The sequence below is a fragment of the Aotus nancymaae genome, unplaced genomic scaffold (assembly GCF_030222135.1).
Source record: "Aotus nancymaae isolate 86718 unplaced genomic scaffold, 86718_ANA_hifiasm-v0.15.2.pri h1tg000007l, whole genome shotgun sequence".
Classification (NCBI taxonomy): Eukaryota; Metazoa; Chordata; class Mammalia; order Primates; family Aotidae; genus Aotus; species Aotus nancymaae.
In genome coordinates, this window is record NW_026988418.1 from 2,255,034 (window position 1) to 2,271,726 (window position 16,693).

At 45.7% G+C, this 16,693-nt stretch overlaps 1 protein-coding gene across 1 annotated transcript; it reads right to left on the bottom strand.

Moving 5' to 3' along the window:
* Positions 1–1,155: 1,155 nt before the first annotated feature.
* On the bottom strand, positions 1,156–15,157 carry LOC135273107 (neuroblastoma breakpoint family member 4-like). The gene is made up of 10 exons (XM_064372036.1): positions 14,886–15,157; positions 13,368–13,467; positions 11,808–12,038; positions 10,719–10,787; positions 9,662–9,873; positions 8,654–8,726; positions 7,596–7,732; positions 6,405–6,641; positions 4,198–4,398; positions 1,156–1,235 (listed from the first exon to the last, which is right to left on the bottom strand). Exons 1-10 carry the CDS (start codon positions 15,010–15,012, stop codon positions 1,156–1,158), a joined length of 1,467 nt encoding a protein of 488 aa, XP_064228106.1. The 5' UTR covers positions 15,013–15,157.
* Between the last annotated feature and the right edge of the window lie 1,536 nt (positions 15,158–16,693).

Here is a 16,693-nt window from a genome sequence, read left to right on the forward strand (position 1 = left end):
GGAGGGGGTCTACTGTCTTTGAAAGGGACGGAGCTGATAGAGCCCCTCCTTAACCAAGGGAACATGGGGAGGATGAAGACACTGGCCCTTGGTTAAGGAGGGGGTCTACTGTCTTTGAAAGGGACGGAGCTGATAGAGCCCCTCCTTAACCAAGGGAACATGGGGAGGATGAAGACACTGGCCCTTGGTTAAGGAGGGGGTCTACTGTCTTTGAAAGGGACAGAGCTGATAGAGCCCCTCCTTAACCAAGGGAACATGGGGAGGATGAAGACACTGGCCCTTGGTTAAGGAGGAGGTCTACTGTCTTTGAAAGGGACGGAGCTGATAGAGCCCCTCCTTAACCAAGGGAACATCCTAGTATCACAATAATGGAGATGATGAAGACACTGGCCCTTCTCTGCCTGCAGATGGGCTGAGGCAGGAAGCTCACAGCATGACTGCAGTGTTCCAAGAAAATGTCTCTTCACCTTTTTGTTGTGTTCTTCATGGTGACGTGGGCTGCTTGAAGGAGACAGGTGAGTTGTGCTGTTCAATGTTCTACATTCTGCAATTGCCCGAGGATTACCTCCTGTGAAATTCAGGCTAAACATTTTCAGCAAGAACGTGCCGTTGTTCATAGTCTACCCTGGTAGAATCTTCTCTGCCTGCAGATGGGCTGAGGCAGGAAGCTCACAGCATGACTGCAGTGTTCCAACAAAATGTCTCTTCACCTTTTTGTTGTGTTCCTCGTGGTGACGTGGGCTGTTTGAAGGAGACAGGTGAGTTGTGCTGTTCAATGTTCTACATTCTGCAATTGCCTGAGGATTACCTCCTGTGAAATTCAGGCTAAACATTTTCAGCAAGAACGTGCCGTTGTTCATACTCTACCCTGGTAGAGTCCCGGGTGACATGCTGTCTCCTGCCAGTGTCTCCACACTTCTGTTCTCTACAGGATGGGAATTGAGAGGAGCAGGGCTAAATCCTGTCAATCGTGTGCGTCCATCTGAGGATTGGTCTCCCTAGGTGTTGATCACAATTGGACTAGGATGGACTGTGGCTTCTCAAAGGAGCCTAGTGGGTTGAAATCATCAAGAGCATCCTGTGATCTAAAATTAAATCCTCTGCGAAGGTTCCCTGCAGTGTCATTGTTTTTGGGCTTCAACTTGCTTTGCTGTCTTAGTTTTTTCTCATCAATTGGAAAAGCTGCTTTATTGGCATCATTTCATCCTTTGCAGCCTTCTGGTAGTATTTGGTACCTGCAGGGGAGGGAGAGAAAATAATCAACTCAGCATTTTTGTCAGGTCCTTTTGAAGGCTGAGTTTAGAGGGACTGCTAAGTGGTGATATCCCAGGGGCAAACTGATCTCTTCCTGGGAGCTTGAGCTGAGGGTGAGGGTTGGGCTGGCTGAAAGGGGAAGCACCATTCACAAGTGAGAAGAAACCACCACTGAATTTCCCTGAACTTCCAGTCAGCCTGCGGTGCAGGTTATGGGGACCCTGCCTATGCCCAACCAGCAGTTGGGAATATCAACCCCTTTCCTCCTGATTCCTCTCTGTCTGGAGCAGAGTGATGGCTTTTCCTCCCAGTGAGGATGTGCTCAGCATCAATCATACATGCTCAGACAGAGGGCTGCAGAAAAGGAAGATCCTCTGCAGAGAAACCCACTCCCTTAAACTCCATGTCCCAGTCTTCTAGGGAGGAGCAGGAGGCCATGGGAAGAGCTCTGGATATAAGAAGCAGCAGGAACCTCAGAAAACATCCACGTCCACTTCCGGCCTTTAAAACAGAGCCGTAGTGATGCCACTGGGATATGATTGAACTAAGGCCACATGACTTGTTACTGACAACCCAGGAATTAGGACCCGTGAACTAAAGCCGTTTCAATAAATATTGGAGGAAGAGAGAGGAAAGGCTCCAATCTGGAGGTCTCAACAGTCATGACAGACTGCTGGGTCACCTTGGCTAGGACAGAAATAAGGTTTTACAAAAAAATATAAGAAATATGATGTCTGTGGTGCTGGTTTGGTTGGTTGACATAATTTTTTTTAAAGAAAAAACAACTATATTTATAAGTATTCCTTCAAAGAGGATCAGGAAAGAAAGAAAATTAAAAGAAAAAAAGACACTCAAAATGGAGTTAGCAAAGAGAGAGCAGGGAGTGTAATTATGACCCTACTTATTTTCCCCAATGCCTGGAAGTTGATTCCACACCTGGTTACACCCTACGGGATTTCTACAAATCTTCTCAATATCTAGACCCACAAAACTCTGAAGTACAAAGTGAAAGGATTAGTCTGTGTTTTCCTACATTCTCCCCTCCCACTTATTATTTTCCTTAAGTACATTTTGGGAAAGTTGACTTTTTAATACTTAATGTCAAGTGTCAAGAGTGGCATAAAGAAGTATTCATATACCATCTCTTGCGGAATTTCAGTCTTAATTTCTTATTGCATTCTCTTCAGGAGAGTGAGACCAGTACGTTCTTTTTCAGGGCTTTGCGGAAGGACAATAAATGACCAAAAGTGAAATGTTCACATTGCAGTGCTGAGCCAATTAGTGGGCTGTAAAATCTGTGTGGTTAAATGTAAACTGGAAGTTTTATTTTAAACTGCCAAAGAAAATACTAAATTCCACTACATGTAATATGGGAGGTATTATTTCTGTACATTAGATGTAAATGTAATGACTATTTCTCACTTTGTCTTGTATTCAAAATTGAGCAAGTGAGCTTCAAGCAGAGGCTAAAGGTCTAATCTATTAATTTTCTTGGTTTTCTTCTTGATTTTTCTCTATGCTATACGAACAGTGCTGTTGAGAGGGGAATATAGGTCCCATCAAAGGCTGACGGAGGCTCAGCCTTTGGAGTAGCTGCACATATGGGGCACTTCCATGTTGGTAACCTGTGATCATAGAAGACCAGTGGTCCTTCTTATCTTTAGCCACAGATTAGAGTCACATGGGACTGTTTTAAAACTACACCCACCCAAAACACACCCCAGGCCATGGAAGTGAGAATCTCAAGGTGTGAGTTCAAGGCATTCATCTTAATTCAAATCTCACCAGGTGTTTATTACATGGCAGCAGGAGATAGAGATACTAAATAGAACAACCCCATTTCCCATCATTTTCTTTCCTTTTGCTGTTTATCTCATGATTGGCTTTGTTCCCAGTGGTTCCATGGATTTTAGTCTTCTCTCTGACAACTTCAGTGAAATCTCTCTCTTATCAACTGGGCTGGGCCAAAGCAAAGACTGTCCTGTGGATAGATTCTTGCCTGTCATCTTGTGTATGCATAAAGCTGGTTGTGGAGTCACTTTTATCAAAGTTAATTCAGAAAATGCTATCTCATATAAACTGGCCTTAAGATTCATCTGAGTTGCATTTTTGACCCTTAACTGGACTTGTAGAAGTGGAAATGAGAATAAAAAGGAGAGAGGTTAGAATGACGTACCTCATGATGTATGCAGTTTTGAGGTCCTGCCCTCTGTATGTACTTTTGAAGTGATGTCCCTTGAGAATGTCATAAATGTCCTCCAGTTAATGTCAGCTCAAATGAGTCCATGAGGTGAGAACACCGAGTCCCTGGCAACTCCAGCTACATTGTCACAAGGCTACACATCTGGGGCTGAAGACTAAAGTGTATCCAGGCCAGTAGGGAACTCCCACCTGGTTCTAGTTTAGTTTTCTAAGTGGGAACCGTTGTGCTCAGTTTTAACACTTCTCATTCAGAGGAACAAGAGACAGTTAAGGGTTGAATCAGTCGGGATGCTCAAAAGCTGACTCAAGAGAAAAACCAATGTGTAAATGATGCATTAAAGCAACGCTCCCTGCAGAAAGAGACAATGGAGTTGGGGATGCTGGGAGGAAAGGTAAACCTCCCAGGAGAGTATGCAATTCCAGTCAAAGAACCCTGTGTTCAGCAGCTTAAACTGTGGACGTGCATGAGGACAAGGAGGTCTGGCTCTCCTGTGACCATGAGAGGGACTCTCAAGACAGCAGAATAAGGAATAGGGCAGAGTTCAGAGAGCAATGAGGAGATGGGGACAGAAAAGGCCTTGCATGGTGGAAGACCATGGGACACAAAGTTAAGACCAGACAGAGGTTACAGCAGCCGCTGGAGAAAACAAATGGAAGAGAAAAAGCAGTGGGAGAACGAGCTGTCACCATCGACAGAGTGAAATAAGAGTGAGTGCAGCTAAGGGTCATAGATGTGATTACCTCTGCGCCCCAAGTGTGAGGGGTAGGGATTCCACTTGCTGAACCGGGATTCTCTTTTAATCATCTTCGGTTTGAAAACACTTGAGGTGGGAATGTTGCCGATGAGCCGCTGCCCTCGTGTGTTGTCAGCTGAGTGTTGGCATGGAGCATCTTCCCGATGTGGAGGGCTCTTCAGCCAGCCAGAGGGCTGCGCAACCATCTCTGAAAACAAAATGACAGCCAATGGCATGCACTGGCATCCATGATCTTACTGTGACTTTCTCTTCCACCCAAAGGACGTCAAATCAGGAATGTGGCCTTGGACAAGAAAGTCCAAAGTGTGAGGGGAAGCCAGTAGAGTGACTTTAATATTTTCTGTTTTGTTGATCTTTCTTCCATTACTCAGTAAGGACAAGTTTGTCAGGAGGCAAAGGCACTCCTGATTCACAAAAATATTCAAGAAACACAAGATTAAGAAACAAATAACTTCCACGTCGATAAGGCAAAAGCAAGGAAATCCCCCTGTATGTAGTCTGTGCTTTGGGGAGGGAAGAGATTATAGATGTGAAAGTTAAATCAGAGCTGATTGCAAAGAGGAGATGGGGATGGAAGGGCCTGGCAGGGTGGCAGCCCATGGGACACAGAGGTGAGACCAGACAGAGGTTACAGCAGCTGATGAGAGAAAGGAACCGGGGGAGCCTAAACCTGGAGAATTTACAAAACTTGCATCATTATAAGGTCTATTGAATATACATATAAACCCTATGTAGCACACACACCAAATATACATAATATCTATGAAAAATGACATAAATGCATATATCTGTATTTATTAATCTAATAAAGAAATATTAGATAGGGATTTAGAAGATATTAAATGTAAGGCAACAATCACCGTTCTGGTTTATCGAAATTGGAAAAAAAATTAGAAACATGAGAAGCATGAGAAAGAAACCATGTGGGAGAAGCAAATAACCTATTAGACAGCAGGAGAAATCACCAGGTGAGGGAAAATATGAATGAGACAAAAGCATTCACTCTGTCCTCTCACCTGGAGCCTATTCAGGCTCTGGACTCCAGGGAAAGTGAGGAAGAGAGGGTGTGCCTGAGCCAGTGGGGTGAGTCGTGGCAGGGGGTGTGAGAATCCATAGAGAAGCGAGGGAGATTCCAGTGGGAAGAAATCAGTTTAAATAAGTTGTCACGGCACGTGTCAGGGACTGCGCATGCCCCAGTACCCACTGAGCGCCTCCCACGTGTCCTCTCCATGAACCCATATGGTGCTTGGGATCTCACGAGACCCTCCCTGCTCCTGGGGACAAAAGTCCTTTCATTACTTAGCCAAGGGCTCCAGGAGAAGATACTGAGTGGGACAGAGAGTGAAGAGGAACACGACCCATGGTTTTAAGGAAATCTGAGGAGAATTGTTACCTCTGAGATGGAAACTGAGGACATGGCTGCGTACATGAGTGGAGATGATGAACTAAATGGATTTTCATAAAAGAGACTGATGTGGACACTTTCCACGTGAAAATTGCCCTTTGTTTTCAAAAAGAGCGGAAAAACAAGGAGAAGAAAGATCTGGACGTGTCATGAGACTGACTCGTGGGCCCAGGATTTACACTGTTACTGAATGTGCCTCATAGGTTGTCATGGAGAGTGCCTGATAGTTGAGAATCGGCTTCATGAGGGATGGGGAAGGAGAGGAAGAAAACTGGCAGAGGAGTACGTGTGAGAAAGGAAGGGAAGAGGGGTCTCTAGAAAACAGAGAGCTTCACAATCGCTCTGCCTCAGAGACAACATAGTCTGTGAAGTCACCTTCTAAATGTAAAGTTGTCAGAAAGACAAGTGGATTAGATAACAGCTATTTATAGGTTTATCGAGTAATTGTTATTGAATCAGGCCCTTTGGAAATTATAATAATTAATACTCTCAACAATGATTACAGGCAGATACTATTTTTTAGGTAGCTCCGATGAGGAAACAGAGATTTATATCCCCAAAAGACAAAATCTTTGGCCAAAGTGAACAACCAGAAGGAGGCAAACCCAGGACCTGAGAGCAGATTTTGTCCTAAGCCCCAGGCTCCTGCTCACCTCACTGGGTTGGAGCATCACGGATTTCAACTTGACCCTGAGTGAGCACGGAGAGGTGCCCATTCTCTGCTCCACCCACAGCACCGTGACCACCAAGACCTGGATTAGAGCTTCCTACCCTCTTTCCTTCCCTACCTTGAAAGGAACATTGGGTCCCAGAATCAGCATTGGCTGTGAAGCTGCAGGTGGTGGATGAAGGGCCCTGCCTGGCTAAGCCATTCCCACAGTCGAACCCTTGATCCAGCTGTAGTCCAAGACAATTGGGCACCAGGGTGCTTGGCTCCGGCTGTGTCAGTGAAGTCTCCATCTCTGACAGGTAGTAGCTCACGTCTCCACTGCAAGTCCCTTGGGGACGGGTCTCTTGGGTGGGAGCTGAAAGGAGAAGGGGCTTCAGTAGGAACAGTCTCAGTTTTCCCTTTGTTAAGTGCTCCCAGACACCCATCCCTGCTGTCCCTGCTTCTCACTAAAGCAATCCAGTGACCAAGGCCACACAGACAGACATCATGTAAATGCAGGGAAACAACATCTTTTAAAATGTAGGCAAGGCTGTCTTTGACAGTGAACTTGGACAAGCATGGAAACTCCATGGACATTGTCCTGGGGCACAAATTACATCATTAGAGGTGACAAGAGACATAGGAACTGAGATAGAAGGACTGACAGATACCTCCCGTACACCTCCTGTACACAGGTGGCTGTGAAGTTGTCCTACCTGCCTGTGGTCCAGTCACCTGATATCAGGGCCAGGGAGAATTGGAAAGCTATCTGACTCTCTTGTATCTATATTAAATATTCCATCCTAGTGCTCCCTCCCTCCCTCCTTCCTTCCCTCTCTCCTTTTCTCCTTCACCTCCTTCTTTCCCTCCCCTTCCTCCCCTCTGTCCCTCCCTCCCTCCCTCCTTCCTTCCTTCTTTCCTTCTTTTTTTTTTTTTTTGGAGACAGGTTCTCTCTCTGTCACTGAGGGTGGAGTGTACTGGTGAAATCATGACTCACTGCAGCCTCAACTTCCTGTGCACAGATGATTCTCCTACCTCAGGCTCCCGATTAGTGGGGACGACAGGTGTCGATCACCTCGCCTGGGTAATTTTTTTGTATTCGTTTTAAAGATGGATTTCACCACATTTCCCAAGCTCATCTTGAACTCCCGAACTCAAGTAGTCCACCCGCCTGGGCCTCCCAAAGTGCTGAAATTACAGATGTGAGCCACTGCCCCCAGCTTCATCCTAGTTTCTGATTCAAATCAATGGGTTTGTATACAGCCTGTCCTCAGAATTGATCTTCCTTAGCCTAGACAGAGGTATGAGGCATAAAGAATATGGAGGCTACCTGGGAGAAAGTATGGCATTTCCTCATCTTCATTCTGAGCGCACTCACTGTCTACAATCATAGCAGAGTCGACTTCGTCTCCCTCAAATGTTACTTCGGGGCTCCTGTGAGGCTGGTTGGAGTCAGAACGGCTGTAGCTGTTTGAACAAGGGACAACACATTCCTCCAGTGAGTCCTGAGGGACTTCCTTTTCCTCAGCCTTCTGCACCTCCCTCACGAGCCAGGTAGGATAGAGATGACAAAGATTAAACCAAGAGGGATTCCCAGCTGGTTTTGACGGAAGGCATAAGGTAGTGGTTCCAGAAAGCAAAGGGGAGGTTCCATTTAAGAGAGAACAGGCAATCCTCCTCTATCTGCAACAGAGCATGGCTGCCTTGGGAACCAGAGAGGAAGAGAGCAGCTGGTGTTCATTGCACTGGAAAGACAGGAGCTGAGGAAGGCAGAGGCTCCGCTGCTTCTGTATGGTACAGTCTTCACAGCACTCACACAGAACCAAAGACAGCTGCCACACCGTGTGTCTAAGCTGGGTTGTATTTAACATGCTGTGGCCAAGGGAATACAGGTGTCTGAGCCTTGGTAGACTCCGGAGATGGTGTGCCTTGTAGATTGTTTTTAATTTTAACATTGTGATGTGAAACGTCAAGTGTTCCTGGGCACTTGTCTTGGTGTTTAACTTTGGTAGGTGCTTCCTAATTCCTGCTTGTTGTCTCCTTGTCATTTATCTTCCCTAACAAGAGTCTAAGGACAAGCATGTGAAAAGCAGCTTTCCATCTCGTCCTAGCTTCACTACAGGGGAGGACAGGTCTCCTCTGTGTGTGCAGGAAGTCCCTAGGGCTAGTGAACTCATAGAGGGTCATGCTTACAGGTGCCACGAAGACAATGGACAAGCATGTTAACAGGGCTGTTTCCTTGTTGGTGAGTGCAGGAAATCGGTGCACTGTGCAGCTGTCTGTATCCTGAACCTGCCGTCTGTGACTACCTTCACCTACCTTGTGTTCTTTCTGAGACCTTTTCCATATTTTACCACCCATTACCCGCTCCTGAGTATTCAGTGTTACCTGGGCTCAGGTGATCCCTGTACTTTCTCGACCTCCTCATCTGTAATATCTTCATCTTCATCTTCGTCACTTTCTGCAAATACAGAAGCGTCTATTCAGATATTTCCCACTTCACCCACTGGAAGCACAGTCAGCCCTACGTGCACTGAGACATGAACATCCATGTATGGGTCTGCATTGTACTGAAAACTCTCCTGTTTAGCCCTAAAAAATGCCCTGGCATGTTCTCCTGATCCATGAGGGAACGTGTTTCTGACCTGGAGAGTCACCATCAAGATGTGGCCAAATGCTGAAAAGCCTTCTTGCTCCCCATATTACTGGAGGCTTGTCCAGCCTCTCTCTAAGCTTCAGCAGCTGTCTCCCCAATCTTGCCACACTTCTGATACCCAGGCACAGGCTTTGGCTCTGTGTCCTGTCACAGCTTGCATTGAAGCCTGTATCTTTCTCTTAGGACAGGACAAACAAACTTGTCCCACGATACTCCCTACACTGGGAACTTCATGGGCCCTCCAAGTGACTTCCACTGTGCTACCCAGGGACCCTCTCTCCATGGGGAGTGCTCCAGTCTAGACCACTTCCTTCCTTCCTTCTTTCCTTCTTTTTTTTTTTTTTTTTTTGAGACAGGTTCTCTCTCTGTCACTGAGGGTGGAGTGTACTGGTGAAATCATGACTCACTGCAGCCTCAACTTCCTGTGCACAGATGATTCTCCTACCTCAGGCTCCCGATTAGTGGGGACGACAGGTGTCGATCACCTCGCCTGGGTAATTTTTTTGTATTCGTTTTAAAGATGGATTTCACCACATTTCCCAAGCTCATCTTGAACTCCCGAACTCAAGTAGTCCACCCGCCTGGGCCTCCCAAAGTGCTGAAATTACAGATGTGAGCCACTGCCCCCAGCTTCATCCTAGTTTCTGATTCAAATCAATGGGTTTGTATACAGCCTGTCCTCAGAATTGATCTTCCTTAGCCTAGACAGAGGTATGAGGCATAAAGAATATGGAGGCTACCTGGGAGAAAGTATGGCATTTCCTCATCTTCATTCTGAGCGCACTCACTGTCTACAATCATAGCAGAGTCAACTTCGTCTCCCTCAAATGTTACTTCGGGGCTCCTGTGAGGCTGGTTGGAGTCAGAACGGCTGTAGCTGTTTGAACAAGGGACAACACATTCCTCCAGTGAGTCCTGAGGGACTTCCTTTTCCTCAGCCTTCTGCACCTCCCTCACGAGCCAGGTAGGATAGAGATGACAAAGATTAAACCAAGAGGGATTCCCAGCTGGTTTTGACGGAAGGCATAAGGTAGTGGTTCCAGAAAGCAAAGGGGAGGTTCCATTTAAGAGAGAACAGGCAATCCTCCTCTATCTGCAACAGAGCATGGCTGCCTTGGGAACCAGAGAGGAAGAGAGCAGCTGGTGTTCATTGCACTGGAAAGACAGGAGCTGAGGAAGGCAGAGGCTCCGCTGCTTCTGTATGGTACAGTCTTCACAGCACTCACACAGAACCAAAGACAGCTGCCACACCGTGTGTCTAGCTGGGTTGTATTTAACATGCTGTGGCCAAGGGAATACAGGTGTCTGAGCCTTGGTAGACTCCGGAGATGGTGTGCCTTGTAGATTGTTTTTAATTTTAACATTGTGATGTGAAACGTCAAGTGTTCCTGGGCACTTGTCTTGGTGTTTAACTTTGGTAGGTGCTTCCTAATTCCTGCTTGTTGTCTCCTTGTCATTTATCTTCCCTAACAAGAGTCTAAGGACAAGCATGTGAAAAGCAGCTTTCCATCTCGTCCTAGCTTCACTACAGGGGAGGACAGGTCTCCTCTGTGTGTGCAGGAAGTCCCTAGGGCTAGTGAACTCATAGAGGGTCATGCTTACAGGTGCCACGAAGACAATGGACAAGCATGTTAACAGGGCTGTTTCCTTGTTGGTGAGTGCAGGAAATCGGTGCACTGTGCAGCTGTCTGTATCCTGAACCTGCCGTCTGTGACTACCTTCACCTACCTTGTGTTCTTTCTGAGACCTTTTCCATATTTTACCACCCATTACCCGCTCCTGAGTATTCAGTGTTACCTGGGCTCAGGTGATCCCTGTACTTTCTCGACCTCCTCATCTGTAATATCTTCATCTTCATCTTCGTCACTTTCTGCAAATACAGAAGCGTCTATTCAGATATTTCCCACTTCACCCACTGGAAGCACAGTCAGCCCTACGTGCACTGAGACATGAACATCCATGTATGGGTCTGCATTGTACTGAAAACTCTCCTGTTTAGCCCTAAAAAATGCCCTGGCATGTTCTCCTGATCCATGAGGGAACGTGTTTCTGACCTGGAGAGTCACCATCAAGATGTGGCCAAATACTGAAAAGCCTTCTTGCTCCCCATATTACTGGAGGCTTGTCCAGCCTCTCTCTAAGCTTCAGCAGCTGTCTCCCCAATCTTGCCACACTTCTGATACCCAGGCACAGGCTTTGGCTCTGTGTCCTGTCACAGCTTGCATTGAAACCTGTATCTTTCTCTTAGGACAGGACAAACAAACTTGTCCCACGATACTCCCTACACTGGGAACTTCATGGGCCCTCCAAGTGACTTCCACTGTGCTACCCAGGGACCCTCTCTCCATGGGGAGTGCTCCAGTCTAGACCACTTCCTACCACCAAATGCCCCGACATCAAGTGCCTTCTCCAACACTACACAGCAAGGGGCTTTATCTCATCGTGAAATATAGTCAGAAGTGCTCCCACATTTGCATGCAAGAGACAGTTTTGTCTGCCTTTACAGATTCAGAGACAGGAACTCAGGAAGGATAAATTAATCATTTCCTCACAGTTGCTAAAGACATTGCTGAAGATAGAGCCTGGGAACCTTCATTCTTAGTCCGGGACTCTTTTTACTCTAACAAGGTGCCTCCTGTCACAGCCTCCTTCCTGTCCTTTAAAACTGGACAGACGCTGCCTCTTGCCTCAAAGACCATGTTCCAGCAAGAAATGAGGAGACATCTGCAATCCTGTGACCTCCAACCCCAAGGGTTTCCCATGTCTGCTTTTGCCCAGGAAGTCCTGGTCACGTCATGGCTACAGATTTTTAGTGGAAAGAAACGATACCCACAAAATTGCCATTGTGGAGGTGTGGAGGTCTGGGGACTTTCATAAGCCTGGGACTGTGTGTCATCAGGACCTGTGTCCACCTTACCTAGGCTGAGCTTGTTGAAACACTCTGCAAGCCTGTGCCCCTCGGCCAGCTGCTCTTGGAGTTCCTGACCCTGGGACTTGTCAGGGTCATCACGAGTGACGAGGGCCTTTAAATGCTGATTCAGTGAGCGGGAGGCCTCTCTCTCTTCCTGTAACTGGGTCAGCTCTTTTGCCTGACAGCGAACCAGGGCTTTATATTGCCTATGGTGAGATAGCAGAGAACGTTTAATAACGGAAAGGGATGAGTGATCAGTTCTAATACTGCAACGGAGGTTTATGTGAGCATGTCCTCAAGGAGCCCTCCAAGCAGAAGGTCACAACATGTTTGGGAAAATGCCTGTGGCCAAGAGAAATTATATATATGTATTTTTTATATATATATATATATAATATATATATATTATATACATATATATTATATATATATTATATACATATATATTATATATATATATTATATACACATATATTATATATATATTATATACATATATATTTTATATATATATTATATACATATATATATATTTTTTCTTTTTTTTGGCACGGTGCAGTGGCTCATGCCTGTAATCCTAGCACTTCGGGAGGCGAGGCAGGCAGATTACCTGAGTTCAGGAGTTCAAACCCAGCCTTACCAACATGGTGAAACCCTGTCTCTACTAAAAATACAAAAATTGGCCAGGCATGATGGTGCATGCCTGTAGTCCCAGCTACTCGGGAGGCTGAGACAGGAGAACTGCTTGAACCCTGGAAGCAGAGGTTGCAGTTAGCTGAGATTGTGTGACTACACTCCAGCCTGGGTGACAGAAATGAGAGTCCATGAAAATATACATATGTGTATATATATATAGTATACATATATATTGTACTTATATATACAAAGGCTTCCTCTGTATCAGAGAGAGCTCCTGTAAGATCCTCTGTGACGTTCCATTCATTTATTTCTTCTGTAAACAAAAGTCAGTGTCTTCCTAAATCAGTTTCAAGGGGATGTCCTTTCAGCTCCTCACTTTGGCCATGGACATTTCTATGTGAAAATTCACATAGTGCATCTTGCAGTGACTGGAAACAGAGCCGTGCACAGAAATGTGGTCAGGTGCAGATGGGGTGAATTGGAAAGATGAAAGGAGAAAGGAATGGCAGGTCAAGAAGGCAATATTGATTGAATGAATGAGTTGCTGCAGTCAGGAGGTGACTCTGACTAAGAGTAAATGGGTGGTGATCACACACCATTTTGAGTGTATTAAATGCTGCTGGGTGGTTCATTTTCTTTTGATGAATTTTGGATACACAAATTTCAACTCAACAATTAGTTGTTTTAAGAAGAGAAAACAAAGCTCAAGAAACAACTGCAACCCATAACTTGCTAAGGTTATTGTTCTGTTTTATGAGTGTTTGTGTGAAATGTGCCTGCCATGTAAATGCCTGCCCTTGTCCTGGCCCAGCTTAGCTCCTGCTTCTCCCAGCTCAACTGCTGCACTTCAGAGATCACACCCCTGCCCACCTGCCTGTCCCCATGGCGTCTCTCACCTGAGCTCCTCAGCTTGCCCGAGCTTCTCTGCCAGCCTCTCCTCGATGAACTGCACTTCATTCCTCAGCACGGAGTCTATGTCTTTTTCCTCTTCACACTCTGAGAAGAGACAGTCATGCCTGCCTCAGTGGAAGGCTGGACATACTGGTGTGGTCACTGCCTGCAGGGCAGGTGGCAGTGTCTATCCCAAGGACAAAAGCATCCCCAGTACCAGATTGTAGTGAGGGATTTTTTTCATTTTTTATTATCAACCTCCCAACTTGCTGGCATCTGATACTCTCCAACTTAGAGATGGGGAAAAAGAAACTCATTGACACATCGAGTAACTTGACAGGATGATTCACCTGGGATGAGGCAGAGTCAGAATTCATAGCCCCCGAGGTCTGGCTCTGAATCCTGGGACACTTTTGCAAGCCTTGCAGCCTCTCCTGTCAAACACTCTACTGGGGCATAAAGCAGTGATATCCTGTATAGTAGGAAAGGCCCTTAGGACGATGGGACTCATGGATTCCCTGGTACTGGGAATTTCAAGCACATATATGTCAAAGATTTAAAAACTCATATCTGAATATAATTGCATGAAATACGAGGCATGAGACCCTGAGGTCATCATAGAAATATGACCAAATACTAATAACGTTTGAATTAAGTTAGAAACAGTAGGATGGAGAACCAATAGATAGTGTTTACTCTGTGCCAAGAATTGTTCTAGGAGATTTAGAAAAATCACGGCATGTAATTCATTGCAGCAGTTTACAGAGGTAGGCGTTATTATAGTATCCAATGAACAGATGAGGAAACTGAGGCACAGAGAAGATAGGCCACTTGGATGGGGCCCAGGAGACTGGCCCAGGCTCCCTGTTCTGCACACGGCACTGCTACCTCCCCAATGTCTTACGTGCCGTCTTTCTTCCTCTTTAGAAAAAGAGCCTGTGCCCCAGGAAGCAGGACTTCCCTCTCCCCAGGGTACTCCCTGCTCTTCATGCTGTCACTTATGGATGCCACCGTTACTATTAGGAGCAGTCTCCTCTTTAAGCTCCTTAGAGCAGGTACTCTGTACTGTCGCCGTGTTTCCCCTGGGGTTCCCTGAAGAGAGATTTGCCTATTGGGCTCAAAGAAGCTTAAACAGAATGGCAGTTCATTAGTTCCAGGCATTTAGACCAACAGACTAGATGTTATTTGTCTGCAGGATCTTCTAGGGTACAGAGAGCATTCTGGTAAACATGATTGAGCATCTTGCTGAGAAAAGCAAGTGGTTCTGTGCCTGTGTCAGAAGTCAGTCAGTACGATTTTAACTCTAGTCCCGCCTCACATCGGACTGCTAACGTGGAAAAGTTGCTAAATACGTTGTGCCTCTGTTTGCCATCCTTAACATAATGAAGCTAAAATACCCATTTCTGTTTTCCTAGAACTAAGGGAAGGATGAAATTAATTTTGATGAAGAGACTCTTCAGTATCTCACAGAGACGACAGGTGCTGATTCATCACTTTTGTGATGGTGACTCTACAGAACTTACTGTATTTCTTGAGTTTCTTGGCCAGAGAGTGTTGGCTCTCTGCCCGCTGGACTTGCCATTCCTCGTTGATTTCTAGAATAGTCATGTCTGCCCTGTCATGGGACAAATGTGCGGCAGTTACCACCATGCTGATGTTTGTGGCAGGAGAGTTCAAACAGGGACTGGGGAGAAGAAACCCAAGCACATGATGGATCAAAAACTAGTGAAATCAACTAGGTTTAGTCAGGACTGAGGGATGACAACAGCTGGAATTGACTTACGGTTGCGAAGAACTTAATCTACACCTCACAGCACTTTAGAATCCTTAACAGCAAAAACAGCATTTACGTTGCCTGAGCTCAGAGCCGAAGGCACTGCCTGTAGCTCTGCCTCTGACAAGAGTGAGGGAGGTCTCAGCCAGTGTGCCAGGTAACCGTTTGCTGTTGCAATAATAGAATTATGAGAAGGTGGGGTTGTCATGGAATCTCAGGAGCCCTGCATTCCAACTGCCCAGGCTGTGCTGAAACCCAAAGCCATTACCTTGTCCATCCATATGCTTAGTTCTATATGTGGGTTCCACCAACTTTGGAAATTTGATCCACAGTTGGTGGAACCACAGATGTGTAACTGTGGATCCAGATGGCAGATTGTAGGACTTGACCATTAATTGGATCTGTGGTGGTCCTGTAACCAATCCCCCACAGATACAGAGGGATGACTCTAGATACAAAAACCAACTCAAAATGGATCATAGACCTAAATGTAAAAGCTAAAACTATAAAACTTCTAGAAAATATAGGAGAAAACCTTTGCAACCCTGGGCTAGGCAAAAAGTTATTAGTGTGACACAAAAAGCACCATTCATTTAAAAATCGAGAGGCCGGTCACAGTGGCTTACACCTGTAATCCCAGCACTTTGAGAGGCTAAGGTGGGTGGATCACCTGATGTCAGGTGTCTGAGACCAGCCTGACCAACATGGTGAAACCTCGTCTCTACCAAAAATACAAAAAAAATTAGCCAGGTTTGGTGATGCGTGCCTGTAGTCCCAGCTACTTGGGAGACTGAGACAGGAGAATCACTTGAACTGGCGGGATAGAGGTTGCAGTGAGCAGAGATCGCATCATTGCATCCCAGCCTGGGTAACAAGAGCGAGATTCTGCCTCAAAAAATAGAAATAGATAAACTGGATTTAATTGAAGTGTAAAACTTTTGCTCCTCTAAAGACACAACTAAGAAAAGGAAAAGCCACAGACTGGGAGAAAATATTTCCAAACCATATAAGGAATTGGTATTATGTATTCCTTTGTATCAATTATCCAGCATTTGGCAGTTTAAAACAAGAAACATTTATCCTCCCACACAATTTCTGAGTGTCCGGAATCTGGGTGCAGCTGTTGGCCAGAGCTGCAGTCATGTAAAGCTGGACTAGGACTAGAGAATCTTCCTCCAAACTTACATGCTGTTGACAAGCTGAAATTCCTTGCTGGTTATTGGCCAGTGCATTAGTTTGCCAAGGCCACTATAAGGAAATAGCACAGACTGAGTGGCTTAAATTTATTTTCTCACAGTTCTAGATGCTAGAACTCCAAGATGATAAGTTGTCACCAGTCTTGTTTTTCTCTGGGGCCTGTCTCGCTGGCATGCAGTCGGCCACCTCACTGTATCATCACATAGTCTTTTCTCTCTGCAGACCTCCCTGGTGTCTCTTTTTGTGTCTAAATTTCTTCTTCTTATAAAGATATCAGTCGGATTAGATTAGGGCCCATCCTAATGGTCTCATTTTAATGAAATCACCTTTAATGGTCTTATCTCCAAATATAGTCACAGT